Source organism: Erpetoichthys calabaricus, chromosome 3 (assembly GCF_900747795.2).
Source record: "Erpetoichthys calabaricus chromosome 3, fErpCal1.3, whole genome shotgun sequence".
Taxonomy (NCBI): Eukaryota; Metazoa; Chordata; class Cladistia; order Polypteriformes; family Polypteridae; genus Erpetoichthys; species Erpetoichthys calabaricus.
Window position 1 is genome coordinate 18,509,481 of NC_041396.2, and position 26,537 is coordinate 18,536,017.

Below are 26,537 nucleotides of genomic sequence, written 5' to 3' on the forward strand. Positions count from 1 at the left end.
AAATTATTGTCACCTGCACACAATGACCACTCTTTGCCATAAACTCCTGTAACTCCTTCAAAGTGGCCATTGGCCTCTTGGTAGCCTCTCTTACCAGTTTCCTCCTTGCTCTTCCATCCAGTATGGAGGGACAGTCAGATCTAGGGAGGGTCCTAGTAGTACCAAACACTTGCCACTTCTTAATTATGGACTTTATTGTGCTCCTTGGGATTGATAAAGCCTTTGAGATTTTTTTGTATCCGTCTCCTGCCTTATGTCTGTCCACAACTCTATCCCTGAGATCTTTAGAAAGTGGCTTGCCGCCCATAGTTAGTTGTTTGCTGTCAGTTGCACTACCAAGCAAGGGAATGAATGCTTCAGGAACAGCTTCACTAATCACATGGATTACAACTGATCACAGGTGGAAGTAAGCCAGTAAACATGGTCTGCAATGGAAATGGTGGCCACTTACACATGATTGAGTTTAGGAGGGGATGATCCTTTATTAATCTCAGTATTTCTTAAAATTCTTCTGAAATGTAGCTGTGATATCTTTCACTTGAATGTTATAGGTTGCATTGAGTAAGTAAAGCTGGAAAAAATATTGGTTTGTGTGTTTTCATTTAAGGCTGTAAAGCAAAAAAAAAAGGGAATATTTCTATGGGATTCTTTTCTATACCAACTGTAAGCGCTTATTCCAGTTAGAGAAATTGGGTTATCATCCACTGAGAAACCGCTAGATTTCTCCACAAATAACCCAAATCTGTGGTCATAAACCCATAACCAGATTAATGTTAAGGAATTTCTAGTCTGCACATGGTCGTTGCTCTCCATCAGCATGCACACATATTTGCTTCACACGCTTTCTACCAACCATGGGTAGAGGTGTCCACAAAATAAATTTCCAGTAGCAAATGCTGAGGTGATCACATTGTTCCTTCCCCTGGCTGAAATAATCTGTCTCAGTATTTCACAAATTGCTAAATTTCGGTTGATTAGAATGCTAAACTCAGCAATACAATCTCAATAGCAGTGGCGTAGCCATTAAAAGTAATGTGCATTATATAGTCCAATTACTTTTCAAAGTAATAAGTAACCCAACACATATCTAAGTAAAAATACCTACAATTATTATTCCAGCAGCCCTGGTTATTTGGAGGACTCAATAGCACAGCTAAGCAGCAAAGAGTTTGCTGTGTGATATCCAGTCACATAAAGCTACAATAAAAAGTGTTAATTTGACAAATATATCTAAAAGATTCAAGAACATGATCACAGGCATCATGCTTGTTTTCAAATTTATTGTGGCCAATGGTGATGTTTAACTGCTTTTTGTGTAATTTAATGAACTCGGAATGATTTGAAAAAGGAGAACTCCAGAGGATTACTTGTGCATGTAAATGTGGACAATTAAGAAACTAGCTTTCTGCCTTAACCGGGGTATTTACCTTAATCCGGTTATGTGTATGCATGTAAACGCACTGAATATCTCATCCAGGTATTATTTAAAAGTCGGTGTTTCAACTGCTCAACTTGCCAAGTTTGCTTCAGATTGCCATGTCCATTTGTGTGGAGACGGGATTTCTGCCTTCACTCTTAAATGCACTTCCTCTTAGTCTACACAAGATGTGCCCCCAATATGTGATTCACTACTTAAGTAATACACTTCTGCTTAATTCAAGTCTTCAATTTTCTCAAAGATATCAATGAGGTCCCCACCCAGCTCTCTCTACTGAAGACTTTTTAATGACTTTAGCATGTGAGGGCAGTGAAAGCCCTTCAGTCCCAGGATGCACATGTTTGCACAGATACATGGAAATGTTTCCAAGCCGTGTAGTAGAACAGTTAGACTTTGGGGATCTTTAAATCTCAGCTTGACAGTATTTTGAAAGAGTTAGGTGATCAGGGACTGATGAGTTATGCTGGCTCAAACAGCCTCCACTCATAAAATCTTCTTTATGTTCTTCTGTTTCTTGGCCTAGGTGCAGTGAAAGTATAATAAAGTATCTATCTATCTATCTATCTATTCAATAGCCAGTTAAAATCATCCTTTTTCCAATAAAATTTTTTTCCAGTAATGTTTAGGTAATGTAATTCTTCAATATAAACGAGTGGCCGTGAAGTGGTACTCTTTGTCAGCCTCACCTGCCTTCCTGATGGTGTTCATTTTCTGAGTAGTTCACACTCTGTTACAGTCAGCCCTATGGTGGTGACGTCATTATTTGTCCATCACAGCTATCTCTCTATTCTAAAAATAAAAATCTTGCAACGAGACGTGATCTTTGGAAGACAGATCTTTTGAAGAGAGACAGAGACACTTTCACGCCCTGCGATAAACGTTCGAAGCGCAACATAAAATGCAGATCACGTGGCAATGCAGCAGCAGCAAGCCAGCATTTGATCGAGCAAAGAGGAGGTAAAAAATAAAATATTTGTTTCCCAGGGGTTTCGGAGGAACAGCTGTGTCTCCTTGGGGTGTGTTCGGCCCCCCTCTTCATAACGGCACATAGTGCTGGCGTGGGGTGGGGGGGAAGGGGTATGCGAGCGAAATGCAGATCACGCAGCACGGCAGAAGCAGCAAGCCAGCTGCTGATCGAGCAAAGAGGAGGTTTGTATTTGTTTCCCATTGTATCACCGTTTAAGAGGGGTTTCGGAGGAGTGGCCAGGCCTCCTTTGGGTGCGTCGTATAAAGATGTTCTAACCATAGATGGAACTACGTACGGTACCTTTCAAGAAGCGGCACGAACAGCTGGGTTATATAAATTAGACGACTATATGTTTGATATGATGTCTGATGCCACTTCTGTAATGATGCCTGACAAATTAAGACACTTCTTCGTGTACTTAATTATGACGGGTGAAGTTGATACTTTACAATTATGGGAAGCATTCAAAGGACCATTATAGAAAAAGTCGAATGAATAAACAGCTCTTCTTTCGATCATCAAAGAATTGTTAGAAGCAAGATTTAATGATGCAGCAATTTGGAGTTTCAGAAGAAATAGAAGAATCAGAGGTAAAGAAAAAGACAACAGCACAACTGCTAACACCGTCTGGTCTTCCAACAGCCGCATTACTGTTGAAAGAAGAATGTATTGCGATGTTATTGTGTAATTTATGTATGAGTGATGGGCTATGCAATAGGACAAGAAGTTGTACTGAAAATTGGTAGAACAATTCTAACATGCAAAATTTTAACAGGCAACAAAGAAAGGTAATGTAGTACATATTCCGTGAATAACATTAAGACATAAAAGGAGATCTTGATATGCCATTCGTATTAAAACGTTTCCCACGAGAATAGCTTTTGCTATGACAATTAACAAATCACCAAGGACAAACATTCAAAAAAGTCAGTTAATTTAGAGAGAAAGAAACGAAATTCACTCACTCGGTTATACGTTGCGTTATCACGATGCAAGACCAAACAAGGAATCAAAATTCAATGCGATCTTGAAGAAAAGTTAATGCCAAATATTGTTTTTACTGAAGTTTTAAAGTAAAAGTGAACATAATGCATATGTAACAATTTCCATGAGAAAAAAAAAAAAAAAACCAATCTCTTTAAATTGTATTTCCGGTTAACCAAACCCAGGGGTTAGAGCCCCCTAGTATATTCAAAAATGTAAAAATTTAGAAAGTAACTTACCAGAGCGGATTTACCCACACCTCCTGATCCGAGGACTACTAGCTTGTATTCACGCATGGTGTGGCCTGATCACGAAACAGCGTTTCAATCTGCAAGATAAAACGGAAGAGAAGTTATTTTTCCTGACAGCTTTTTGAGGGGAAACGACTTTGGCCAGATTGCCAGATTTACCTAAATACAGCAAAAAAAAAACAAAAAACAAATAGGAAGTGTTATGTAGCTACTCCATTACCAATCCATCAGACTGATCTATAATCATATGAAAAGGTAGGTACACCCTTTGAAATGTTTTTCATTTTGTAACATATCAGGACTTTATCTTCATTTAAACATGATCTTTACGTAAAGGTGATGTAATTATGGAAAAAGAAACAATGAAAATTTGACTTTGTAAATAATGTATTAAACAAAAAAGGATCAAGTCTAATAACTGGTATTGCCTATTTTGGCAGAAACAACATCAAGTAAGTATTTAAATTACTTTCCATTTGTCCACAAACTATGTTAAAAAAGAAAAAAAAGAAAGCATTTCATTGGGTGTACTTATTTTCTCCACATAAACTGTAAAATACAACTGGTAATCCTTCCTACTACACCATTATCACTATTCTGCTGCTCTCATGAGCCAATTGGAGAGATGGAAAATCTGAGTTTCCGAGTCAGAAACTTAAATGTGAATGCCCTACAAAGTCGTCCAATTCGGAGAAAACAGACACCTAAATTCTTCAAGTTGTGACATAAGCTGACCTTTCACATCTGTCAGTTATAAAAAAAAACAAAAAAAAAAAAAAAAAAAACTGTGTGATTGTTTTCATTTCCAGTAGCAAAATACATCTTTAGCACGGATTCATTTTCTCTTTATTTTCACAACAAAATACAATTGCTTTTTTGGCAGCCCAAACAACAAAATCGAGTGGCCTCTCATTTTTCACAAAATTCCGACTGGAAAAATCACACATTGAAGTAGGAAGGTGAAACCTTACAATTCAAAGATTTAAAAACACTGAGAGCACATGAACACAGAATTTGATTGAAGGAGAAATAAAATGGCATTTTGAAGCAATCCAGCTAACAGAGCTCAATAGACATCCAACAGCTGGGCGAGCTTGGAGAGAACAGGCCTTTAGAAGACCACCAAACCAAAGCATTACACTTCAATCACTCCTTCCATTTCAGACAAAGGGGCACAGAGCCTGAGCCCGAGCCCACCCCTTACAGTTCCAGCAGGCTACACAACTCAATAAATGAACAAAGATGTAAGCTTAGCATGCTTTATCCAGTTGAGTTAGTAGACCATCCTACAGAAGGTGCTAGAAAGTCTGAACCACTGAGAATTATTAAAATCTATATAAATAAAAGTCAATGTATGTATGTATGTGTGTGTGTGTATGTATGTATGTTCCGGCATCACTTCTGAACAGCTGGAGCGATTTTCATGAAACTTGGTACACATGTTTCTTATTGGTCAACTAAAAATACTGTAGGGTGAAATCAACCTTAATCCACTCCCTTCTGGGTAGGGTGTGGTGGGGGGTGATCTTGCAGTCTTGTATGCATGTTATCATCTAGTTGACACTCGGAACAACCACCAGCAGGCAAAGTGGAGGTGACTGCCTGCATTCTTTATGTTTGAGCAGCATCACCACGTGCCTGTTGCTTTTGAAATAAAATAGAGTTGGCCGGTTCAGAGTGTCAGCTGGATGATAACATACATACAAGACCGCAAGACAAGCACATTAGTGAGTTTTCATTGTTTGTTTTTTAATTATATATTTCTCAAACAATTAAAAAATTATTTTCCTTCTGGGCAACGGCAGGTATTTCCACAAGTATATACCTAAATCATGATCAGATCTTCATCGAAATCATAAAAAAAAAAAAAGACATAAAAAGCACAATAAAAAAACACCCCAAAACCTTTGTGGTGCCAGTACCCAGTTTTTCACATGCCAGTGTGTTCCCTCTTGGTGAATCGAGCGCGATCGTCAAAGCTGTTGGTGGTTGTGGGGTTGGGGTCCTGCACAGTCACCAGAGCATTAGCTAATTCAAGAGAGATGATTGTTAATGCATTTTCCTCCTTGGTGAATCAAGCAATTTCATCAGAATGGGAGTTGGGGAGGTCGTCCCGGATCTGCCACGATCCCCGTATGAAACTGCAGCTGTGAAACGAGTGCGATCATTGGAGTGGTGAGAGGGGGGTCAGCTGTGATCCACCACTGCTAATGATGCTGTTAACTGAACATAATTGTCGGAGAATGAGTACAACAGAGAGCAAGGTTTCATCCGGGGTCAGTCATGGCCTACAGGTTGGGGAATGCTTAGTTAATGCTTTTCTACTCATAATGATCCAATGTTATTTGTTAAAAAAAAAAAAAAACTATGCGGATTTCTAAGGTTATATAGAGCCTTTAAAAAAATCACTCACTTGGAAGATCGCACATTTTAAATATCAAACAACATTGTACCACGGTGGAATTAATATGAATTTTTTGATTTTGATCAATAGAAAAAACACATTAATGTCTCTCTTCAGAGTTGTCTTCTTTTCGGCTGCTCCCATTAGGGGTTGCCACAGCGGATCATCTTCTTCCATATCTTTCTGTCCTCTGCATCTTGTTCTGTTACACCCATCACCTGCATGTTCTCTCTCACCACATCCATAAACCTTCTCTTAGGCCTTCCTCTTTACCTCTTCCCTGGCAGCTCTATCCTTAGCATCCTTCTCCCAACATACCCAGCATCTCTCCTCTGCACATGTCCAAACCAACACAATCTCGCCTCTCTGACTTTGTCTCCCAACCGTCCAACTTGAGCTGACCCTCTAATGTCCTCATGTCTAATCCTGTCCATCCTCGTCACACCCAGTGCAAATCTTAACATCTTTTAACTCTGCCACCTCCAGCTCTGTCTCCTGCTTTCTGGTCAGTGCCACCGTCTCCCACTCATATAACATAGCTGGTCTCACTACCATCCTATAGACCTTCCCTTTCACTCTTGCTGATACCTGTCTGTCACAACTCACTCCTGACACTCATTTCCACCCATTCCACCCTGCCTGTACTCTCTTCTTCACCTCTCTTCCACAATCCCCATTACTCTGTACTGTTGATCCCAAGTATTTAAACTCATTCACCTTCGCCAACTCTACTCCCCTCATCCTCACCATTCCACTGACCTCCCTCTCATTTACACACATGTATTCTGTCTTGTTCCTACAGACCTTCATTCCTCTCCTCTCTAGAGCAGATCTCCACCTCTCCAGGGTCTCCTCAACCTGCTTCCTACTATCGCTACAGATCATAATGTCATCAGCAAACATCATAGTCCATGGGGACTCCTGTCTAATCTCGTCTTTCAACCTGTCCATCACCATTGCAAATAAGAAAGTGCTCAGAGCCGATCCCTGATGTAATCCCACCTCCACCTTGAATGCATCTGTCACTTCTAACGGTCTACATTAATTACAAATATAAAGCCCAAAATCATCGACCTCAAAAATATTCACCATTACAAGTCAGTATTCAGTGGATGCACCTCTGACAGCCATGACAACCTCGAGTCTACGTGCACAGATCTTGCTTTATCCGCTGCACATTTTTTCTGCAAAACTGCTCAAGCTCTGTCAGGTCTCATGTTGATCGCAACTGTAAAGCCTTTGCCCCCAAGACTAGCCATAATTCCTCAATCGGACAGAGATCTAAACTCTGACTCAGGCACTGCAGGATATTAACACTGTTATGCTTTATGCTAGGGGTTGTTATCTTGCAGGATGGTGCCTTTTCTTGAAAATTGCATCATGGTTTTCTACATGGTTTACCCCATACAGTAAAACCTTGGATTGCGAGTGTTTTGCAAGACGAGCTAAAATTTTTAATAAATTTTAACTTGATAAATGAGCGAGGTCTTGCAATACGAGTAGTACGTCTACGCTTTGTCCGCCATCACGTGGGGATTGTGGATAATCATCTACTATGCTCATTCTCAATCTCATATAGTCAACATCCGTATGAGCGTATACTGTTTACTATAGCATGGTGACCACGTGCGAGTCCCTGTCACGCACCCCAAAACACAAGGCTGAGACTCAGTACTTTAACAACACCAGCTTTATTCAGAGTGAAACACGAACAGCATGGCTATTTATTGTAGCGAGATCTGCCACTCTCCTATACACAGACACAGCAATCAGGCAGGGTCATGACCAGGTCAGTGGCCAAGTAATACTGTGCTCTTGCATTTATAATGTTCCTTGCATCACCCATCGAAGGCAGGTGCTTATTGGAGGCGAAGTGCTGGCTCTGAGGCTAGGGATCTGCACTGGCAATCGGGAGGTTGCCGGTTCGAATCCCATAAATGCCAAAAGAGACTCTGCTCTGTTGGGCCCTTGAGCAAGGCCCTTAACCTGTAATTGCTGAGCGCTTTGAGTAGTGAGAAAAGCGCTATATAAATGCAAAGAATTAATTATTATTATTATAGCTTGACCGCAATCTTTTTTGATTCACTTTTACAGCGAACTGCTACAGAGCTGGGAGTTTGCGGTTGCTTCGGGACGTTCTTCTGCATGTTGAAATCCCAAAAGAGTTTAGACACCTTACAGTGCGTAAAGCATTTTTTTCATTTTGTGTCCAAGTGTAGTGACTCTTCAGGCAAAAGCAACTGTCATTGGAGACGCTCCTTGTTAAAGTCGCAAAAAAAGAAGAAGATTCCAGTGAGCCAACAGATAGCAGGGATTCCGTTACTTAGAGTTAAAGTCGTCCTACACAATAACCCTCCTCCTCCTCCTCCTTCCTCACACCAGCCACGATTCTTTTCAAAGGTAAAGTGCAGGTTAATTTGTTTTACGTATTTTTACTTTATACTTTGTATTAATCATTTTTATATAAATATTTGTGGATTGTGAAACGAATTATCTGAGTTTCCATTATTTCTTATGGGGAAATTCGCTTTGATATACGAGTGCTTTGGATTACAAGCAAGTTTCCGGAACGAATTATGCTCACAAACTGAGGTTCCACTATATTTTGCTGCATTTATTTGACCCTCACAAGCCTTCCAGGGCTTGCTGCAGACAAGCATCTCCACAGCCTGATGTTGCCACCACCATGCTTCACAGTGGGGATGTTTTTGCTAATGTGGAGTGTTCGAACATGGTGTCCAGTCTAGTGGTCTCATCACATCCATCTGACTTGCTGAGTGAAGAGTATCAATCAAGGAAATGGCAGACTTCAAGCAACCAGTTCAGTTCAGACAGCAGGGCAGTAGTTGTAACCTTGAAGCAGGCTGTCTACTTCCCCAGTCTAACTCTGGCTGACCATCCAATTCACTTGGACAGGAAACATAAAAAGCTCAGCCAGTCCACCTCTAGCAAACAGTCTGGGTCAGACAGACAGGAAACAGAGAGAGGCCTTCCTCTGTACATTTCTAACTGAATGGTGAGCTCGGATTGGGGGGGTATTGTTTCCTGGTGTGCCAGTGACAGTCTCTCTCTATTAGGAAAGCAAAAAAAATAAAATCCCACTCCTTTTCCGAGATCAGACGGTTGCCTATAGTCTGACATGGCATTCACTGCATAGGTACACACTTGCTCTTTCTAGTGAAGCATGTAATCAGCAGACATCTCACTGATGGATGACATTACTTTATTCTGAGAAGCCTGAATGTCAGTGGGATGGAGGAGAAAAAAAAAAAAAAAGGGTGTGTGCATACACAATCCAATATGCCTAATAAGGAGATGTGTTCAGTTGTCAAGCGGACATAAAACGACGCTGTGATTCATCAATCCCGCCCCTCAACAAGAGATGACTTGTCTTGTAGATTTCTCTGCTTGCAAATAAGGCAAAAAGCTGGGCCTCCTGGTAAACAGCAGAAGAAGCCCAGCCCATGAGAGCAAACCCCTTCAAACAATGACATCACTGGACAACAATTATCTTTTATTGGCAAAGAGTCTTTTTCTCCATGTAAGGATATAAAACAGAAAAAAAAGTGACTCAGTTATGGAAATTATGCCTTTTTTTTTTTTTGCATTTAAATGTTAAAAGTCTGTCTCCTTCCAAAGCCCCAGCCCACCGCCTCAAAACTTTTGAACAGGAAAATTAGAAGGACAGATGTTGAAGCGCACCCACAGTCCAACATGCAGTTGTGCGTGTATCGCCACCCAAGCACAGCTCACCCGGCCTTATTAAGTAGAGTAGCAGAGTCAGTCGTCCTGAACAAACCCATCAGTTTGTATATCGCTGCAGACAGGGAAGCCTAGGATAGCTTAGTCAATTTAATACTCACAGACTCACATTGACCATTCTGTCTACTCTGCTAAATTATTTGGATAGGTATAGAAGTATCAAGCTGGTTCAGTTTTCAGAGGACAACAAACTAGGTGGATGGGCAGATAATCTTGAATCCATTGTATCATTACAGAGGGACTTGAACAACAGCATACAGGTTTGGCCAGATTTGTGCCAGATTAAATTTAATGTAAGGGAATGTAAAGTATTTACACGTGCGAAGTGTTAGGTCTGAACACACAATGGAAGGTGTGAAAATCGAAAGTACACCTTATGGGAGTGATTTAGCAGTCGTATTTGTGCCAGAATAAATTTAATGTAAGGGAATGTAAAGTATTTACACGTGCGAAGTGTTAGGTCTGAACACACAATGGAAGGCGTGAAAATCGAAAGTACACCTTTATGGGAGTGATTTAGCAGTCGTAGTGGACTCGACACCATCAACTGCCAGACAGAAACCATTAAGAAGCCTAACAGAATGTCAGGTTATATAGTGCCTTGATGTGTGGAGTACAAGTCCATGGAGGTTGTGCTGAAGCTTTATAACGCACTGGTGAGGCCTCATCTGGAGTACTGGGTGCCAGGGGTCACTAACTCCAGTCCTGGAGGACCACCGTAGCCGCAGGTTTTCATTCTAACCCTTTATTTAATGAGTGCTTTGTTTGTGTTGCTAATTAAATTCTTGTGAATTCATTTTAATTGACTTCTCTTTTAAGATCTGCTTCCCTGAATTTCTTCATTGTTCTTCTGAATTGCTTCATTCCTTTCCTTAAATGGCACCCGAAGAGAAATGAAATGTGAAGTGAGTGAGCCAACAGAAGACAACTAAGTCAGGGCCTCAAACTCCAACCAATTTCACTCCAACTAGTTGCTTAATTAGGTGCCGAGTCTCATTGTTAATTAAAGTCGTTCTTTAATCCAGTGGCTTGTTGCTGCTCTCATTGTGCAACAGCAGACATTTCCAACACTGTTGATTTTCTCTTTTCTGTTAAAATGTTTTGTGGACCTGAGCAGATCGACATTCCTGAGACCTTCACCTTTATTTTGAGATATTGTGTGATGGACACCGGTAGTTTTGGCGCATTTTGTATCTCATTATTGTTTGGCTGTTAATTAAGGAAAAAGAAACAATTAAGAAGCCCGAGTCTTCAAGAGCAAGTCAATTAAAATGAATTCAAAAGAAGTTAATTAGCAGCAAAAACAGGTCACTCATTAAGAAAAGGGTTAGAATGAAAACCTGCAGCCACGATGGTCCTCCAGGACCGGAGTTGGCAGCCCCTGCTGTATGCAGTTTTGGTCTCTGGGCTACAAAAACAACATTGCAGCACTGGAAAAAGTCCAGAGAAGAGCGACTAGGCTGATCTAAGGTTACAGAGGATGAGTTATGAGCAAAGATTAAAAGAGCCGAGCCTTTAAAGTTTAAGCAAAAGGAGATTAAAAGGAGACCTGATTGAAGAGAATCAGTCCAGTACAAGGGTAGGCAACATCGATCCTGGAGGGCCGCAGTGGCTGCAGGTTTTCATTCCAACCCAACTGCTTAATTAGAAACCAACCTTAGACTTTATTTAATTTTATGGTTTGTTAGTCTGCAATGTTAGTTTCCTATATCAGATTTTTTTAGTTTCCAAAGATATAATCTAAATGAGTTGAAGCCTAAAGCAGAAAATTATCAGTCTGTCACATTGTTCTCTTGTGTGTTAAATTTAACAAAATAGTTGCATGATGAATCCACAGGGTGTAAATGGAAACACGTTACAGAATGGCTGGTTCCTTTGTCATATGTATCTTATTGTTTAAAATGACCCATTAAAACAGTGAAAGCAGCTGTTTAAGACTGAAATAAGCAATTAAGGGTGGGGAACCTTAACAAGCGAAACCACTAAAATGAAGCATCACCATGTCACTGGAGCAATAAATGCTTCACCAGCAATAATTGGCGTCTCATTATGAAACAAGGTTGGAACAAAAGCCTGTAGCCATCGTGGTACCCCAGGACCAACCCTGCCTACCACTGCATTAGTGGAACAAGACTGTGACTTTAAAATTAGTTCATCAAGAACACTGGGACACAGTTGGAAACTTGTGAGGGGGAAATTTCACATAAACATTAGGAAGTTTTTCTTCACAAAGAGAGCAACACTCCTTGTATGAAAATATCCAACAGAAATAAACGTCATCATTGTTGAGCTGAATGGGGGTCACGTCTGAACATGGCAGAATAGGAGGAATGGTGGATACAGATAATGCAATGGCAGAGACACTTGCTTGCATACATTTATTGAATATTTTTAAAATTTGGATCCCTGCGGTGGGCTGGCATCCTGGTTTATTTCCTGCCTTGCGCCCTGTGTTGGCAGGGATTGGCTCCAGCAGACCCCTGTGACCCTGTAGTTAGGATATAGCGGGATGGATAATTAATGGATGGATGGAAATTTGGATCCCTGGCAAGTGTGAAGGCCCCACAGAAAACAAAGTGGTACCAAAGAAAGCGGCCATAAACTTGTTAAAGGTAAATTTCACACTTAACATTACGAAGTTTTCCTTTACACAAAGAACGATAGACACTTGGAATAAGAGACCAAGTAGTGTGGTAGACAGTAGGACTTTAGGACCTTGAAAACTCAACTTGAATATTTTGGAAGAATTCAGTGGATAGGACTGGAGAGTTTTGTTGGGCTGAATGGCCTGTTCTCGTCTTGATTGTTCTAATGTTCTAAGGCACATAAGACACCATCAAGTCCTTCATTCACTTCAATAGACTTCCCTAAGAATAAGTAAGCTATGAGCCATTTAAGAAAACAGGAGTGATCAGACAAAACACATTTATTTTGAATGGGATTCAAAGTAAACTACAGATATCAGCCGCCTAACATCCACGACATATTCTGTGAAATACGACATTATGCAAGTTGGGTGCTGTACAAACACCATGTTATATATGGAAATCAACAAAACTATATGTGGTACTGTAGTGCATAGATTCATAAACTATATGTCTCAATCTCTTTTGGGGTACGGTATGCCTGATTCTGTGTCATACAGAGTCGTGATTCACCATTGTATTCAATGGAAAAGGTCGTGTATGGTTTTGCAAAGAGTCTCACAGTGGGCAGTTTAAGCAATCATCCTGTGACAAGGGGGGACATGGATATTAAGACACGAAAAAGATCATGATTGGGTCACGAGGAAAAAAAAAAAAGGTTTATGAAACACCGCTATGGTGTAATGTACCTGTTTATATTAAATACAAAGAGATAATGCAACAAAGATCCAGAGACATGTGATATGCGAGACTGGGTGCTGCTGCCCAAGAGTCAAAGCATTCACTTATATGGTAAACTTTTTCTTTGTAAGAAGGGAAAGTTCACATTAAAAAAAGCTAAAAAAAGCTAAAAAGTACCACACAGTACTGACAGCGCAATCACTTTGTATAAAGAGACATGAGATACTGTACATCTGTTACAATCCATTCCTTGATCAGGATTTCTGATGGCTTGGTGTCAACAGAACCCCTAATTTTCCACTCTTTAGTCAGAGCTGGAACACTACTGATTGGTATATTCCAATCTTTGGATATCTTTTTATATCCTTTTCCTTTATCTCACAGTTCTTCTGCTATCCCCAAGCTTCTGTAACAAGCAAAGTCAAACAGAAACTGTATGACCCCAGGCAACTAAGGCATTAAACTGTAGCCTACAAGGTTGTTACTTTGGTCAACATTACATAGACCCACTGTGTAAGTACAGAAATAAGGAATGACTTGTACTAGGTACTTGTTATCCAAATTAATGGGCAGAATAAGTGCTAGCTACACAATACATATAAACACAAAACCTTGATGTCCTCTAGTGGCCATGGTGCAACACTGAACGTTCAGTTCTAACCAAGGTCTGGTGAAAGATGATGTCACATTGAGCGACTTCTAGTTGTAGGGTTTGTCAGACTTGCCCACCACAATGTCACCGGACCATGTCAATTTAAATGACAGAAAAAAGCTGGGCATGTCACATTTACCAACAAAGTGCCAACTTTTCTAGTGCCAGTTGTACTAGTTTTGTGACAGCCAATAACGTACTGCCTGACAGAGCCGGTACCAGTGACGTACAAAGGGTTAACAGGTACGACGAGTTCAGCTGTAGCCTTGGCCCTTTCCCATTTTTTTCTTTGTTCATTCTGTTGAGGTATGTAAAACATGAGACAGACAGACAGACGAGCTTCTCTTCCTTTTTCTGATAGCCAAAACATCCATGTACCTTATTCCTCATCACTATTGTACTTTCAACGGAGTATTCATTGGCAGCCTGTGCTCAAGCATGCAGAACCCATCCCTACGACTATCTACTACAGGAGTTTCCAAAGTCAGAAATTTCATATCTTACAAAGTCGGACCTCTAAGATGGACAATACAAAGTCAACAAAGCTACCTGAAATCTGAGTTGTGATGTAATGTACACCTTCTACCTTAGTCAATTGTATAAAATAAAAAAATATATAACCTGGTTAAGCTAGAAATGTAATTTTTGTGGTTGTACTGCATTTGGAGTGATTCATACACATTTAATACTTTTAATTTGCTCTTTATTCTACAATATATACCAGTAAATACATTTTAAAGTCCCTTCCATGAGTGTATATTTTGTAAATCATTCAAATCACCAAGATGCTATATATATTTATTTATCTATGTATTTATTTATTTAAAGGAAAATCATATTCCCTCATGTTTTATGTGCGTTTCGGATTCCCTAGCAGGCCAAGACACCATTTAAGTCTTCTAAAGAGTGGGTCAACACTAGGAATGCGTGCATTTACTTCTTTAAATTTACAATAAAATTAATAGAAAAATGATGTGACCAGAGTCCAAAGAGTTAGAGTAAATATGTATTTTTGATATATGTTAATTGCTCTTTTTTATTCTTTAATTTGACCAAGAAACAAATCAACAGCCATCTCACATTTCCCCAAATAGTCCAACCAGACATTCATGTGAACATACTGAAGTGGGAAGGTGAAATGTCACATCTTGAAGGCGCCAAAACTCCAAAATGACGTGACAGCAGCCTAACAGTCCTGCCATTCCATTAAAGTGTATGTGCAGCTAATCACACCCAAACATGGCTGAGCCTCGAGTCTATTGGACAATATGGACAATCAGAAAGGCTTTGTAATTAAAAGAAACCTAAGAATGGACGCCATCCTGTCCATAGTGCAACAAAAATAGAAACTTATGACTTCACATGAATGTCCCCAGTGACCAGTCTCGAGTGCTTAATGACAGTTCTGGCCTGGTACATTCAGAGGAGTTGTGCCAGCCATCTTAAAAAAAAAAAAATTATACCTCAAAACTGCAAACATTATTTGTAAGTCCACACTTGGCTTGTCACCAGACAGCAATGGGGCAGGGAACTTTTTGTTTTTGGTGGCGTTTTTTTTTTTTTTTTTTTTTTTTTTTTTTAAATAAACACATAATATTTAAGTGTAGCATCGAGCTTAGACAAAAGTAAATCTCATGTGGACCCTCCCTGCGTCCTGGGATTCATCCTGGACGAGAGTTCTTCCTGTTTCCATTACGAAAAGCACTGAGCTCCAAACATGAGCAGCAAACAAAAGCTGAAGGCAGACTGAAGAGGCCCTGGAGCAGAAGGTCAGAAACGCTGGCTCATGGTGAGGAGCATCTTACATGTCCCTCATGTCCCCAAGACCTTTCTTTTGTTTGGGAAAGGATAAACAATGTGGAGATGAAACTTCTATGAAATGCCACCACAAGTTTTATACTCTTAAACAGAAAATAAATGTAAGAGTGGATCATTCATTTCCATGGCAAATGTAATCCATTTAGTTTCCCAGCTAAGAACAGACCATTCAGCCCAACAAAGCTTGCCAAATCCTGTCATCTGTCATGAGACAACAATCTATTTATTTATTGACTTTCTGTAAAAAGCCAAATTCCCCAAAGGAGGACAAAAATGCTAACCTATGTATCTCTTGTCACACATGCACTTCGGAAGATCAATTTTAAAGACTGTGTTGAGGTATGCAATAACCCACTGGAACAAGAGGGGGCACTATTGCTAACATTGTCTCATTTTCTCCCCGCAGCATTGATTCAACCCTTTCTGGTTCCCAATCCAAAAGAACCCCATCTACCCAGAAGGAGGTCCCAATCACCTTGTTTGCCTCCCATCGTTGAACTTCAAAGTTGGAAGGTGACTCTAAGTTAGCCTCCTACACATTTACTCCCCCTCGTTGTGTCTAACACTCGCAATTTCCTCTAAAGCCAGACTTACCAATCAGATTGTTCTATGGGACCGGACAGACAGACAGACACCTTAATTATTATACCTGGGTGGTCCAGATCTAATTATGCTATAACTTAATTTCATTACATAGAGAATTCACAAAAAATTATTTTTGTTGCCGATAGATAGCAGCACCTCCCCTGCATTTGTTTATTACAAGATATTTTGAACAATTCTTTTGTCTTGCAACTTTTTCCTGCATTGTATTAAAAGTTGCATAATTAGATTTGGACCACTCTATATAGTAGATTGGGGCATACCAGTCATTGCCATGGCATCATAGCTTTGCAGACCCTACCTCTGGCCCCATGCCCCATCACTGAGTTCAGTTTTTCCCCATATCCAAGTGGGTTTTTCACATGTTTTGGATGGGTGAGCAAAGTACAGAGAAATTAAGGTTAATTGTTACTTCTGAAAACAAGCTGGTGTATGGCATACCATCCTAGGTTGCCTTCTGAGGAGGTAAAACACATTGAACAAATTTCTCTGAGGATCTTCAGAGCACTTGAGTGTTCACAACCTAAGAAATGCTTGACATACAGATTATTGGGGTAATTACAGATTATAATAGCCCTGTTTCACTACATGTGGGAATGGGAATGAGTGTGTACACCCCTATGATGGACTGGAATCTCCATGAGACTTTCTCAGATGTTAGCTTCAGCCTCAAAAAAAATTAATCTATGTTATTAAATTTGATTTCTGGTGTGTTTTTGACCAAAAGAGAAAGGGAATACAGGACTGCGCACTGTTAATCGTCCAGTTACCCAGTAACCACTAAGTCAACAAACCTGATTAAGTGCTCAAGACCACAAACGGAATCCAACCTTTAGTCACTGAATTACAGGTGAGACAGCCAAGTAAACAGTTGACTGGGCAAACCTGTTGAATTATAAAGTTTAAAGCAGGCAGAGGGGCTCTTTAGGAATTGTCACAGGTAACAAAGCTGCTAATCTGGTTAATGGGGACACATAATAGATAGATGTGGGTACTGCAAAATACACCATATATGCTTTTATCATGATACTTGCGGCAAAATGTGATAATTTTGCAAAGTTCTAAATATTTTGCAATACAGGTTCAGGTTGGGGAGCATACACTGGTGCAGCATGTTAGTGCACTGCACACATGACAAAAAACAGCTTGGGGTCTCAGTTGGTTACCCCCCAGGCAGACACATGGTCCAGTCCCACCCTCTGGAAATGACCATCCATCTGCCGCAGTGAGGTATTATATGGGAGTTCCCTTGGCCTGGTCCAGCCACTCCAATCCTTAAAAATAAGGATCCTGTGAGATGGATCAACCTTTGGGAATCGCACCACATGGCCGTAGTGCCATATCTCACACTCCCTCAAAATACAGGTAATGTGCCTCATTCGGGACTCCATGAGCAACACAAAGTCAAACCAGCGGTACCCAAGGATTCTCTGTAGAGACACTGAAGGAGTCCAGTCTTCATCTCAGGTCACTGGTTAACGTCCCATGTCTTGCAACCATATAGCAAAACAGGAAGCACCAGGACTCTAAAGACTTGGACCTTCATCCTTTTGCTGTACTGTTGATCTCAAGTATTTAAACTCACCCACCTTCGCCAACTCTACTCCTGCATCTTCACCATTCCACTGACCTCCCTCTCATTCACACACATGTAGTCTGTCTTGTTCCTACTGACCTTCATTCCTCTCCTCTCTAGAGCAGATCTCCACCTCTCCAGGGTCTCCTCAATCTGCTCCCTACTCTCGCTATAGATCACAATGTCATCAGCAAACATCACAGTCCACGGGGACTCCTGTCTAATCTCGTCTGTCAACCTGTCCATCACCACTGCAAATAAGAAAGGGCTCAGAGCCAATCCCTGATGTAATCCCACCTCCGTCACTCCCACCGCAGACCTCACCACTGTCACACTTCCCGCGTACATATCCTGTACAACTCTTATGTACTCCTGACTTCTTCATACGATACCACAGCTCCTTTCGAGGCACAATAAACCAGAGTAAAATACTAAATTCATAACTAAAAGAAAAACCTAACAAATTACCTAATTTGTGATATAACAGACACACAAATTATCCTGAGCACCTGGACAGAGAGGTAAACTGAAAGAAAGGACAGAATGTTAAGTTAAAAGCCTTCCTAAATAGATGAGGTTTAAATTGTTTTTTAAAAGAATGAATGCAGTCAGCTGATCTAATTAATTTTGGGATGTCATTCCAAAGTCTGGGTGCTTTGGAGCTGAAGGCCCCATCACCCATAGAGTGCAGGTTAGTGTGAGGCACAAGATTACCAGAATCACAGGACCTTAGTAGGCGAACAGGAGCATAGTGATGGAGAAGGTCACTGATGTAGTCCGGTGCAAGGCCATTTAAAGTTTTGTAGGTTATTAATAGAATTTTATATTCAATCCTGTAAGACACAGGGATCCAGTGAAGGCGGAGCAGGATGGGTGTGATGTGCTCGCTGTTGCTGGCTCGTGTAAGGACTCTTGCAGCAGAGTTTTGAATCAACTGGAGCTGTGATATAAGATTAGAAGGGGCACCTGCTAGCAGTGAGTTACAATAATCGATGCGGGATGTTATAAAAACAGGGACAAGTTTCTCAGCATTAGAAAAGGAGAGGAATGAGCGAACACGGGATATGTTACGGAGATGAAAGTAAGAAAGTTTCTTGATGTGGTTTATGTGGGCGGAATAAGAAAGGGAGGAATCAAAAATGACACCAAGATTCCTTGCATCAGAAAAAGGTCTGTTGAGATCACTGTCAAGAGTAGACTGAAAAGGAGCTCATTTTCTTAAGTAGTGCTTTAGTGCCAATTTGCAAGAGTTCGGTTTTGTTGCAATTTAATTTTAAAGAGTTCTGCTCCATCCAGGTTTTAATTTCACTGAGGCAAGTTGTGAGCTGAGAAGACTCTGATGAAGTTTCACTTTTGACATTGAAATAGAGTTGAGTGCCATCTGCATAAAAATGATAACCCAGTCCATAGCTACGAATAATATGTCCAAGGGGAAGCATATAAATGCAGGAGAAAAGAGGGCCGAGGGCAGAGCCCTGAGGAACTCCTTGTGTGACGGACGCCGAGCTGGATCTGCTGTTGCCAAGACTAACAAACTCTTGCCTATCAGTCAGATTGGACTTGAACCACTGGAGGGCAGTGCCAGAGATACCCAGCATGTTCTCCATTCTGGACAGTAGAATGTCATGTCTGACAGTGTCAAATTTTGCACTGAGGTCTAACAGAATTAATATGCTGTCTTGCTCAGAGTCTGCTGCCATAAGCAAATCACTGGTTACCCGAAGAAGAGCAGTTTGGTCATCAGCTCTTACATACACAGAGAACCTGCCTATAATTAGTTAAAAATCAAACCAGTCTGAGCTGGTCTGGGAGAGACACAGACTAACTGGACTGAGTTATTCGGTATGTCAGACTACACGACCAAAATACACAGAAGCATAATGCCACTGCCCTCAACTTGCTAAGATAAAGAAAATGATTTTTATAGAGGTTTTCATTTGTCGACTTCATGTAGTGTGACATGGATTTAGATTAACACAACCAGTCTAGATACTGGTTTTCTACAAATCCTAACACATAGATCTAACAGTCTATATGTGTAAACTACTGCACTTAGGCTAAATTAAGCACATTACAAAATGAAGTACAGTTTGTTTAACAGTGTAACATCAACATCTTCAGTAAGTAGATAATACCAAAATAAAACTTAAAATGTACATGAGCAAAGAAAAACGTTGGTAGAGTTGGCTGTAGGGCTACGAAATGGCATGCTCATAAATACTGGTATGGTTATACAATATTGGTATTTTTGGTATTCATCTTTCTGAAAACTCATAACCATATGAAATGCAAAAACTTCTTATATAATACACTACCGTGGCTGTCCGTTTGTCTGTCCAGGATTTTAAATCACCTGTAGCTCTCAAACCGTTTGACCTATTGACCTGAAATTTGGCACACATATACACCTCTACTGTCCGCTTTCGGGGTGATGAGTTTTATTCCTCTTTTTATATTTTTATTTTATGTTATTGCAGAATCAACTCTCGGCTGCAGGACAGCTGAGCGGCGCCATTCTCATTCCATACCACCTTCGCCATCACTTCCTCTACACCTCTTAAATCATTCGAGGCAAATTGAAGACTTAAGTGCCAGCTTAAGTGAAACATTAAGAAAAACGTACTAAATAATTGCAACACAAAAACTGACTTAATCAGTTTTAATGTGAAAAGATGCCGACGAAAGTAGAGAAGAAGCGAGCCACTAGGATGGAGAAAAGAAGAGCTGCTCAGGAAACAGCAAGCGCATCAATCTCTGAGCAAACAAATGTTAAACGCACAGAGAAAGAAGATGACAACTATAAGTCAAGTGTATTCACTGCACGTTATCATGCAGTACGCCGTTACTGGTACATCAATAAATGATAATTGATACTTAACGTCTCTCTTTCTCTATGGCCACCTGAAATGAAAATATAATGCCTGTCTAGGTTATAAATTAATGCTGGATGGCATGATGGCGCAGTTAGAGATGCTGTCTCGTAACAAGGACAGACCAGGGTTTGTGTGGAGTTTCCATGTTCTCTGTCCGTGTACATATGGGTTTCCTCTCACAAACCAATGATGTGCAGGTTAAGTGAAATGGCACTGCTGAATTGGCCTGTTTAGTGTGCAAGTGCATTTGTCCTGCTATTGACTGGCTTGTCCGGGAATCGATTATCACAACCCTGCTCAGGATATGCAGATTAGATGAAATGGGTGGCTGAGGGGTAAATCCTAAACCCACAGACCATGGGACAGTGTGATAGGTAGTTCAGTGTTGGTTGCACCTTATGCATATATGGTTTATCCTCCTCCTCTTTCCAATCTTACCTTTTGCCTGCTTTAACCCAAAGGCATTTCAATTCAATGTACTTTGCTATAGCACTATTTAAAGTACAGAGTACAAGCACAGAGTGCTTGCAAAAATTTACAACTTTAGTGCAAAGCAGTGAATTGCAAAACCTTATAAATGTAACACATGAGCTACGTTCAACACATAATGAATAATCCAGCACCATGGGGGTAGTTCCATGGCTAGGGTTTCGTAGAAAGCGATGGTAATCTGGCCACTTGAGAGAGTCTTTGATTACTTGATATCACTGTATCAATAAAATAGCATCACACAATGCATACTTTACCAGTCACACACACCCCCCCATATCAATGCTGGCCGACTATTGTTGGACATTGACGCAAGAAGCATCAGATGCAGAGTGCAAAATAAAATCAGAAGCAAAAAATTTTTACTTCAACTGAATGTCTCCATTCACCTCTCACCCTCTTCTGCTCTTTCTGCACTCTGTGTCATCCAAGATAAAACCTGTTTCTGCTTTTAGACCATGTGAGGGACGACCGGTGGCTCAACCCAGCTGGGACGCCCAAAGGATGGAAGGCTGGGGGAAGGTAGCTTTTCCAGGACACTGCCTCTCCCAAAACGCTAGATGGCAGCTCCCCTGGAGTGCAGCAGTTCCCCAGATTCCCGCAGGGCATGCTGGGACTTGGAGTCCAGTTTCCCAGCTCTGTTGGGTGCCGTGGGTGCCGACAGGGGGAGCTGTGAAAGAACCTGGGGAATCATGCTTCCCTTGCAGCCCGAAAATACTGGGAAATTATTTCCGGGCTGATTAAAAAAATTGGGATTCTCCATCTGACCTGGAAGTGCTAGCAAATCACATGGGAGGAAGAACAGAAGCACTTCCAGGTCAAGGACTATATAAAGGACTGATGGGAACTCAGCAGGTGAGCCGGAGTCGGGAGGAGTAGGACAGAGCTTGCTGGGAGGTGTGGAGGAGACATTGTGTTTATTTTCATCATTATTATTATTATTGTATATTCTCTTGCCTGTTTATTGTGGCTGGGGTGCTTTGGAGGCACTGCTTAAAAGAAGAAGAATTAAAGATCTTCTTATTGCTTTTACCGTGTGTCTACGACTGTCTGTTGGGTTTAATGGGGCAACAGCATCCCCAAGCGTTTGACAACCATTAACAACTTTGCGGCTGAGGTGTTACTACTGCTCTTCAGTGCTTCTACTTCACAATAATAGCATTTAAAGTTAACCGGGGCAGATCTGGCAGGGCAGAAATGTAAAGGGTGGCATCCAATACCAGTGCCCCATTTAAAGTCACTGCACTCTTCAATACGAGCCAATGTTTTTCAATGGAGATTGCATAGCTATATGCTTCATGTGATGCACCTGTTAACAATGGGAGTGGCTGAAGCACCTGAACTCAAGAATGTGGACGGGTGCCCCTGGAAAGGGCTCTCTATCTGAATTACCTTTTTCAAGATTTCTCCCATTTTTTATTTATTTATTTAACAAGAGTTTTTCTTTTTGTTGGGAGGTTTTTCTCATCTTTTTAGGGAGTCAAGGCTGGGGGAGCCGTCAAAAAAACAGGATCTGTTAAAGACCATTGTGGCACTCCTTGTGTGATTTTGGGCTATACAAAAATAATTATATTGTATTATAATAAGAAATAAAGAAATGACAGGGTACATTTTGATAGTACACGAATAAGACTGTCTTCCCTTCGTGATGTATAAGACATAAAATGAAAGATGCACACACATCTTACAGGAAAACATGGGTGTCGATAAAATAAATCTATTATTGACAACATTAAAATTGCGGCTTCCCCCTGGTGCACATCACTCAATGACAAGGTAGTTTCCAGAATTGCTGAAATAATCACGATAGATGGCAAGCAACAATTTCACAAGAAGAATGTGTGTATTTAAAAATAAAAAAAGGGTGTCCCAATCTTATGCCAAACATACTATTTGCGCTATACTCTGCCAGTATACTCTGTGGTGTAATGCTTATTAGCAGAGAACTGTAGCAGAGGAAGACCATTTTAAGTGATTTTGCAAGTCTTTGTACATCTGTCCTTTTTACACATTCAGCTTGTCCCTCAGTTCCTCTGACGTGTCACAAATGCTTGTTTGTGACCGGAATTTTTCCCTTCAATACCACAATATGAGTGCAAAAATAAACTACTGTTGTTGTTGTTGTTGTTCTTGGGGATGTTCTACAAGCCCAACTTATGTTTTCATAGTTACTGACTGTTACAAAAGCATCTTTAAAATGGTCCTTGAATCTAACTAATAAGGCCCATTTTTGGTGCTAAAGCTTAATAATCAGCCAGTATGTACAGAAATAAATCCCTCATAATGCAAGCACCTTTCTCTTATTTTAACTAATTAATTGAGATGGGCGGTCTGTCCTACTTGTGACTGAGAACATTTTGTGAAGCATTTGTCCACATTTATGTTCCAGATTTGATTTGGGGTTTTTAAGTGGAGAAATATTTCATTAAAACTCTTGAAATGTATAAAAGTATTTTGAGAAATAGATCCCGTCCCATTAGAGAGTGATTAAATATCAAAAACAAAATAGATGCATCCTTTCCTGTGAGTGTGAGTTCAATTACGGAAACCAATTTTTTTGTTGGAACTTCCCAATTAATTGATTTACAGTGCACATGAGGGTGGTGTGCATTTTAGGCCCGTCACTGAATGAATCAAGCTGCTATTTGCCTCTGCTTCCCTATTAGCCCTGTGGTGTGATCAGCCTGGCACACTTCCCATCCTAATCGTTCCTCCCCTTCACACAGAATGCCACTTGTTCCAGCCTGGACTTTAAGCTTGCCTGGCTGACGAAACCTTGTGGGCAACAAAACATTCGTAGTGGGCTGCTCCGAATCATGACAGGCATTTGAAATGAGGCATCCAAGAAGGGTTCTCTTATGCAACAGAAACAAAAGCCAAAGCTCCTTGAATGTCATGCATGAATAAACTACCACATTTGTTTCTTATTTTCACACATATTGGGGGGGGGGGGGGTATTGAAGTGAAAAATTCCAGTCACAAACAGGCATTTGTGACACGTCAGAGGAACTGAGGGACACGCTGAGTGTGTAAAAAGGACAGATGTGCAAAGACTTGCAAAATCACTAAAAATGGTCTTCTTCTGCTACAGTTTTCTGTTGATTAGCATTACACCACAGAGCATACTGGCACAGTAAAGAACAAATGTATGTTTGGCATTAGATTGCAATGCCCTTTTTAATTTTTAAATACATTTGTCTTGTGGAACTGTTGCTTGCCATCTATCGTGGTTATTTCAACAATTCTGGAAACTACCTTGGCATTGAGTGATGTGCACCAGGGCAAAGAAGCCATTTTAATATTGTCAATACCAGATTTATTTCATCAACGCCCATGATTTCCTGTAAGACACGTGTGCATCTTTCCTTTCATGTCTGATTCATCATGAAGGGAATATAAACTTATACATGTAGTATCAAAATGTCCCCTATCATTGTTTTTTTTTATTACAATTTATTTTTGTAAAGCCCCAAAATCATACAAGGAGTGCTGCAATGGTCTTTAACAGGCCCTGCCTTTTGACAGCCCCCCAGCCTTGACTCTCTAAGAATACAAGGAAAAACTCCCAAAAAAACCATTGTAGGGGAAAAAAAAGGAAGAAACTAAGGGAATGGCAGTTCAAAAACAGTCCCCTTTCCAGGTAGGCCGAGTGTCCAGTGGGTGTCAAAAAAAATAAAATAAATAAATAAATAAAAATTAAAAAAAAAAAAGAGTGGGGGTAAATGCAATACACAGAACAGCAATCCTCAATACAATAGTGCAGTAGAAATATTACAAGTACAGAGCAGATTATTAAATATTTATAAAAGTAAACCAATATGGGGAAGAGCTAATTGACATGAAACCACAGAAACATTATAAGCACACCCACCCTGGACCTTTACGCTTAATTACTTAATGAAATACGAGAACAACAAGATGTGGACAACACCATAGGGCTTTAAAAAAATGTATTGTGGGTAGCAGATTATGGCTTCCACTTCATAACACAGGAGACAGACTCACTAGTGATCAGACATCTCATCAATTATTTTTATGCTTTCACTTTTTAATGTTAATTTCACACTTTAATTTTTTTATTTTTTGGGGTGGGGGGGGGGGGGGGGTTGCCCCTCAGAGTCACTGTAATCAATGCACATTAGTTATAAATCTGCATATTGGCACCAAGCCTGTATTCAGTGAACAGCACAATTCAAAACTATAAAACTGAAATGAATATTTATGTCAAAATCATCCCACAGGTACTCTCACTTTTGGTGGGTGTTAAACTTTGTGCTTTACTGTCCCATGATTCAGCCACATGGATACTATAACTGCTTCAACTATGTGCTTCCTCTGTGAATATTTTCCTACTTGGGTCCTGAACAAACATTTAGTATGTTTATATGTGCATCAATAATTCAGTTATTCAGAGAAACCTGGTTTCTAAAATGCCATGTACACCTTTATTCTGGTTGTTGGTCTCTAAGAAACCAGGCTAACACACACAGACTTCTCCATGTGTAACCTGGTAATTAAATAAAAAAACACAAGAAATCTGGTGAATGACAGGGACCACTCCGTTCATCAAGCTCGTTCGTTTAGCTAACAGCTAAGCTGTCCCAAAATCTCCTCCCGACACTTCTGAAAAGTTATCAAGGTTTCTGCTCCAATTCCACATCTTGGTAGTCTGTTCCAGAGTTCCATAGCTCTTTGTGTGAAGAAGTACTTTCTGGCTTCAGTTTCCCCCTGATTTCTTCAAGTACATGATTCACCTTTAAGATGAAAGAATGTTGCTGGATCAACTTTATCAATGCCTGGATTACGCCCCCATGTAGTCTACTCTACTCAACACTAAACAAATTTAATTCTCTAACTCTTTTACAGAAGGGATGCTCTTGGTTGCTCTCTTCTGTACCGATTCAAGTGCTGCTATGTCAATTTGGCAATGTAAACCTTTACCCATAACAGTTAAACCTTTACCCATAACAGTTAAGGATTTCAGTCTACATATGTCAGTAGTATTATGTTAGCCTGTGATGTACTAGCTTCACAAATGCTTCCAGTAGCCATGGATAGAAAGCATTGGAAGCATCCACAAAGATGAATTTCCTGAGGTAAATGTTCAGGTGACTGCATTATTCCTTTTCCTGGGTAAAAAAAATCTGTCTGGCTATTTCAGAATTCCCTAAATTTATGTTGATGAGCGGAATAGAAAGTGCTAAGCTCGGCAGCTCAATCTTGGGAGTAGTGTTGGGGGTAACGTGTTAAAAACAACGTGCATCACATGGTTGGTTCAATTAATTATTAAAGTAATGAGTAACCTGACATAAGACTTATTTGAAATTAAAAAAACCTGAGTGATTATCTCAGCAGCACTGGGTGTAAGGCAAGAAGCACACACTCTGGTATGTC

General features: G+C 40.3%; 1 protein-coding gene and 1 long non-coding RNA gene across 2 annotated transcripts in view; one reads left to right on the forward strand and one right to left on the reverse strand.

Moving 5' to 3' along the window:
- The window catches only part of LOC114647779 (ras-related protein Rap-1A), a 138,617-nt gene that overhangs the window by 27,483 nt on the left and 84,597 nt on the right, over nucleotides 1-26,537 (reverse strand). The window contains exon 2 of the mRNA XM_028796409.2: nucleotides 3,629-3,717. Coding sequence (XP_028652242.1) covers nucleotides 3,629-3,685 — 57 coding nt within the window. The 5' untranslated portion in view covers nucleotides 3,686-3,717. The remainder of the gene's footprint in view (nucleotides 1-3,628; nucleotides 3,718-26,537) is intronic.
- Nucleotides 1-26,537, forward strand: part of LOC127527042 (uncharacterized) — a 216,765-nt gene that overhangs the window by 5,073 nt on the left and 185,155 nt on the right. The window lies entirely within an intron of this gene.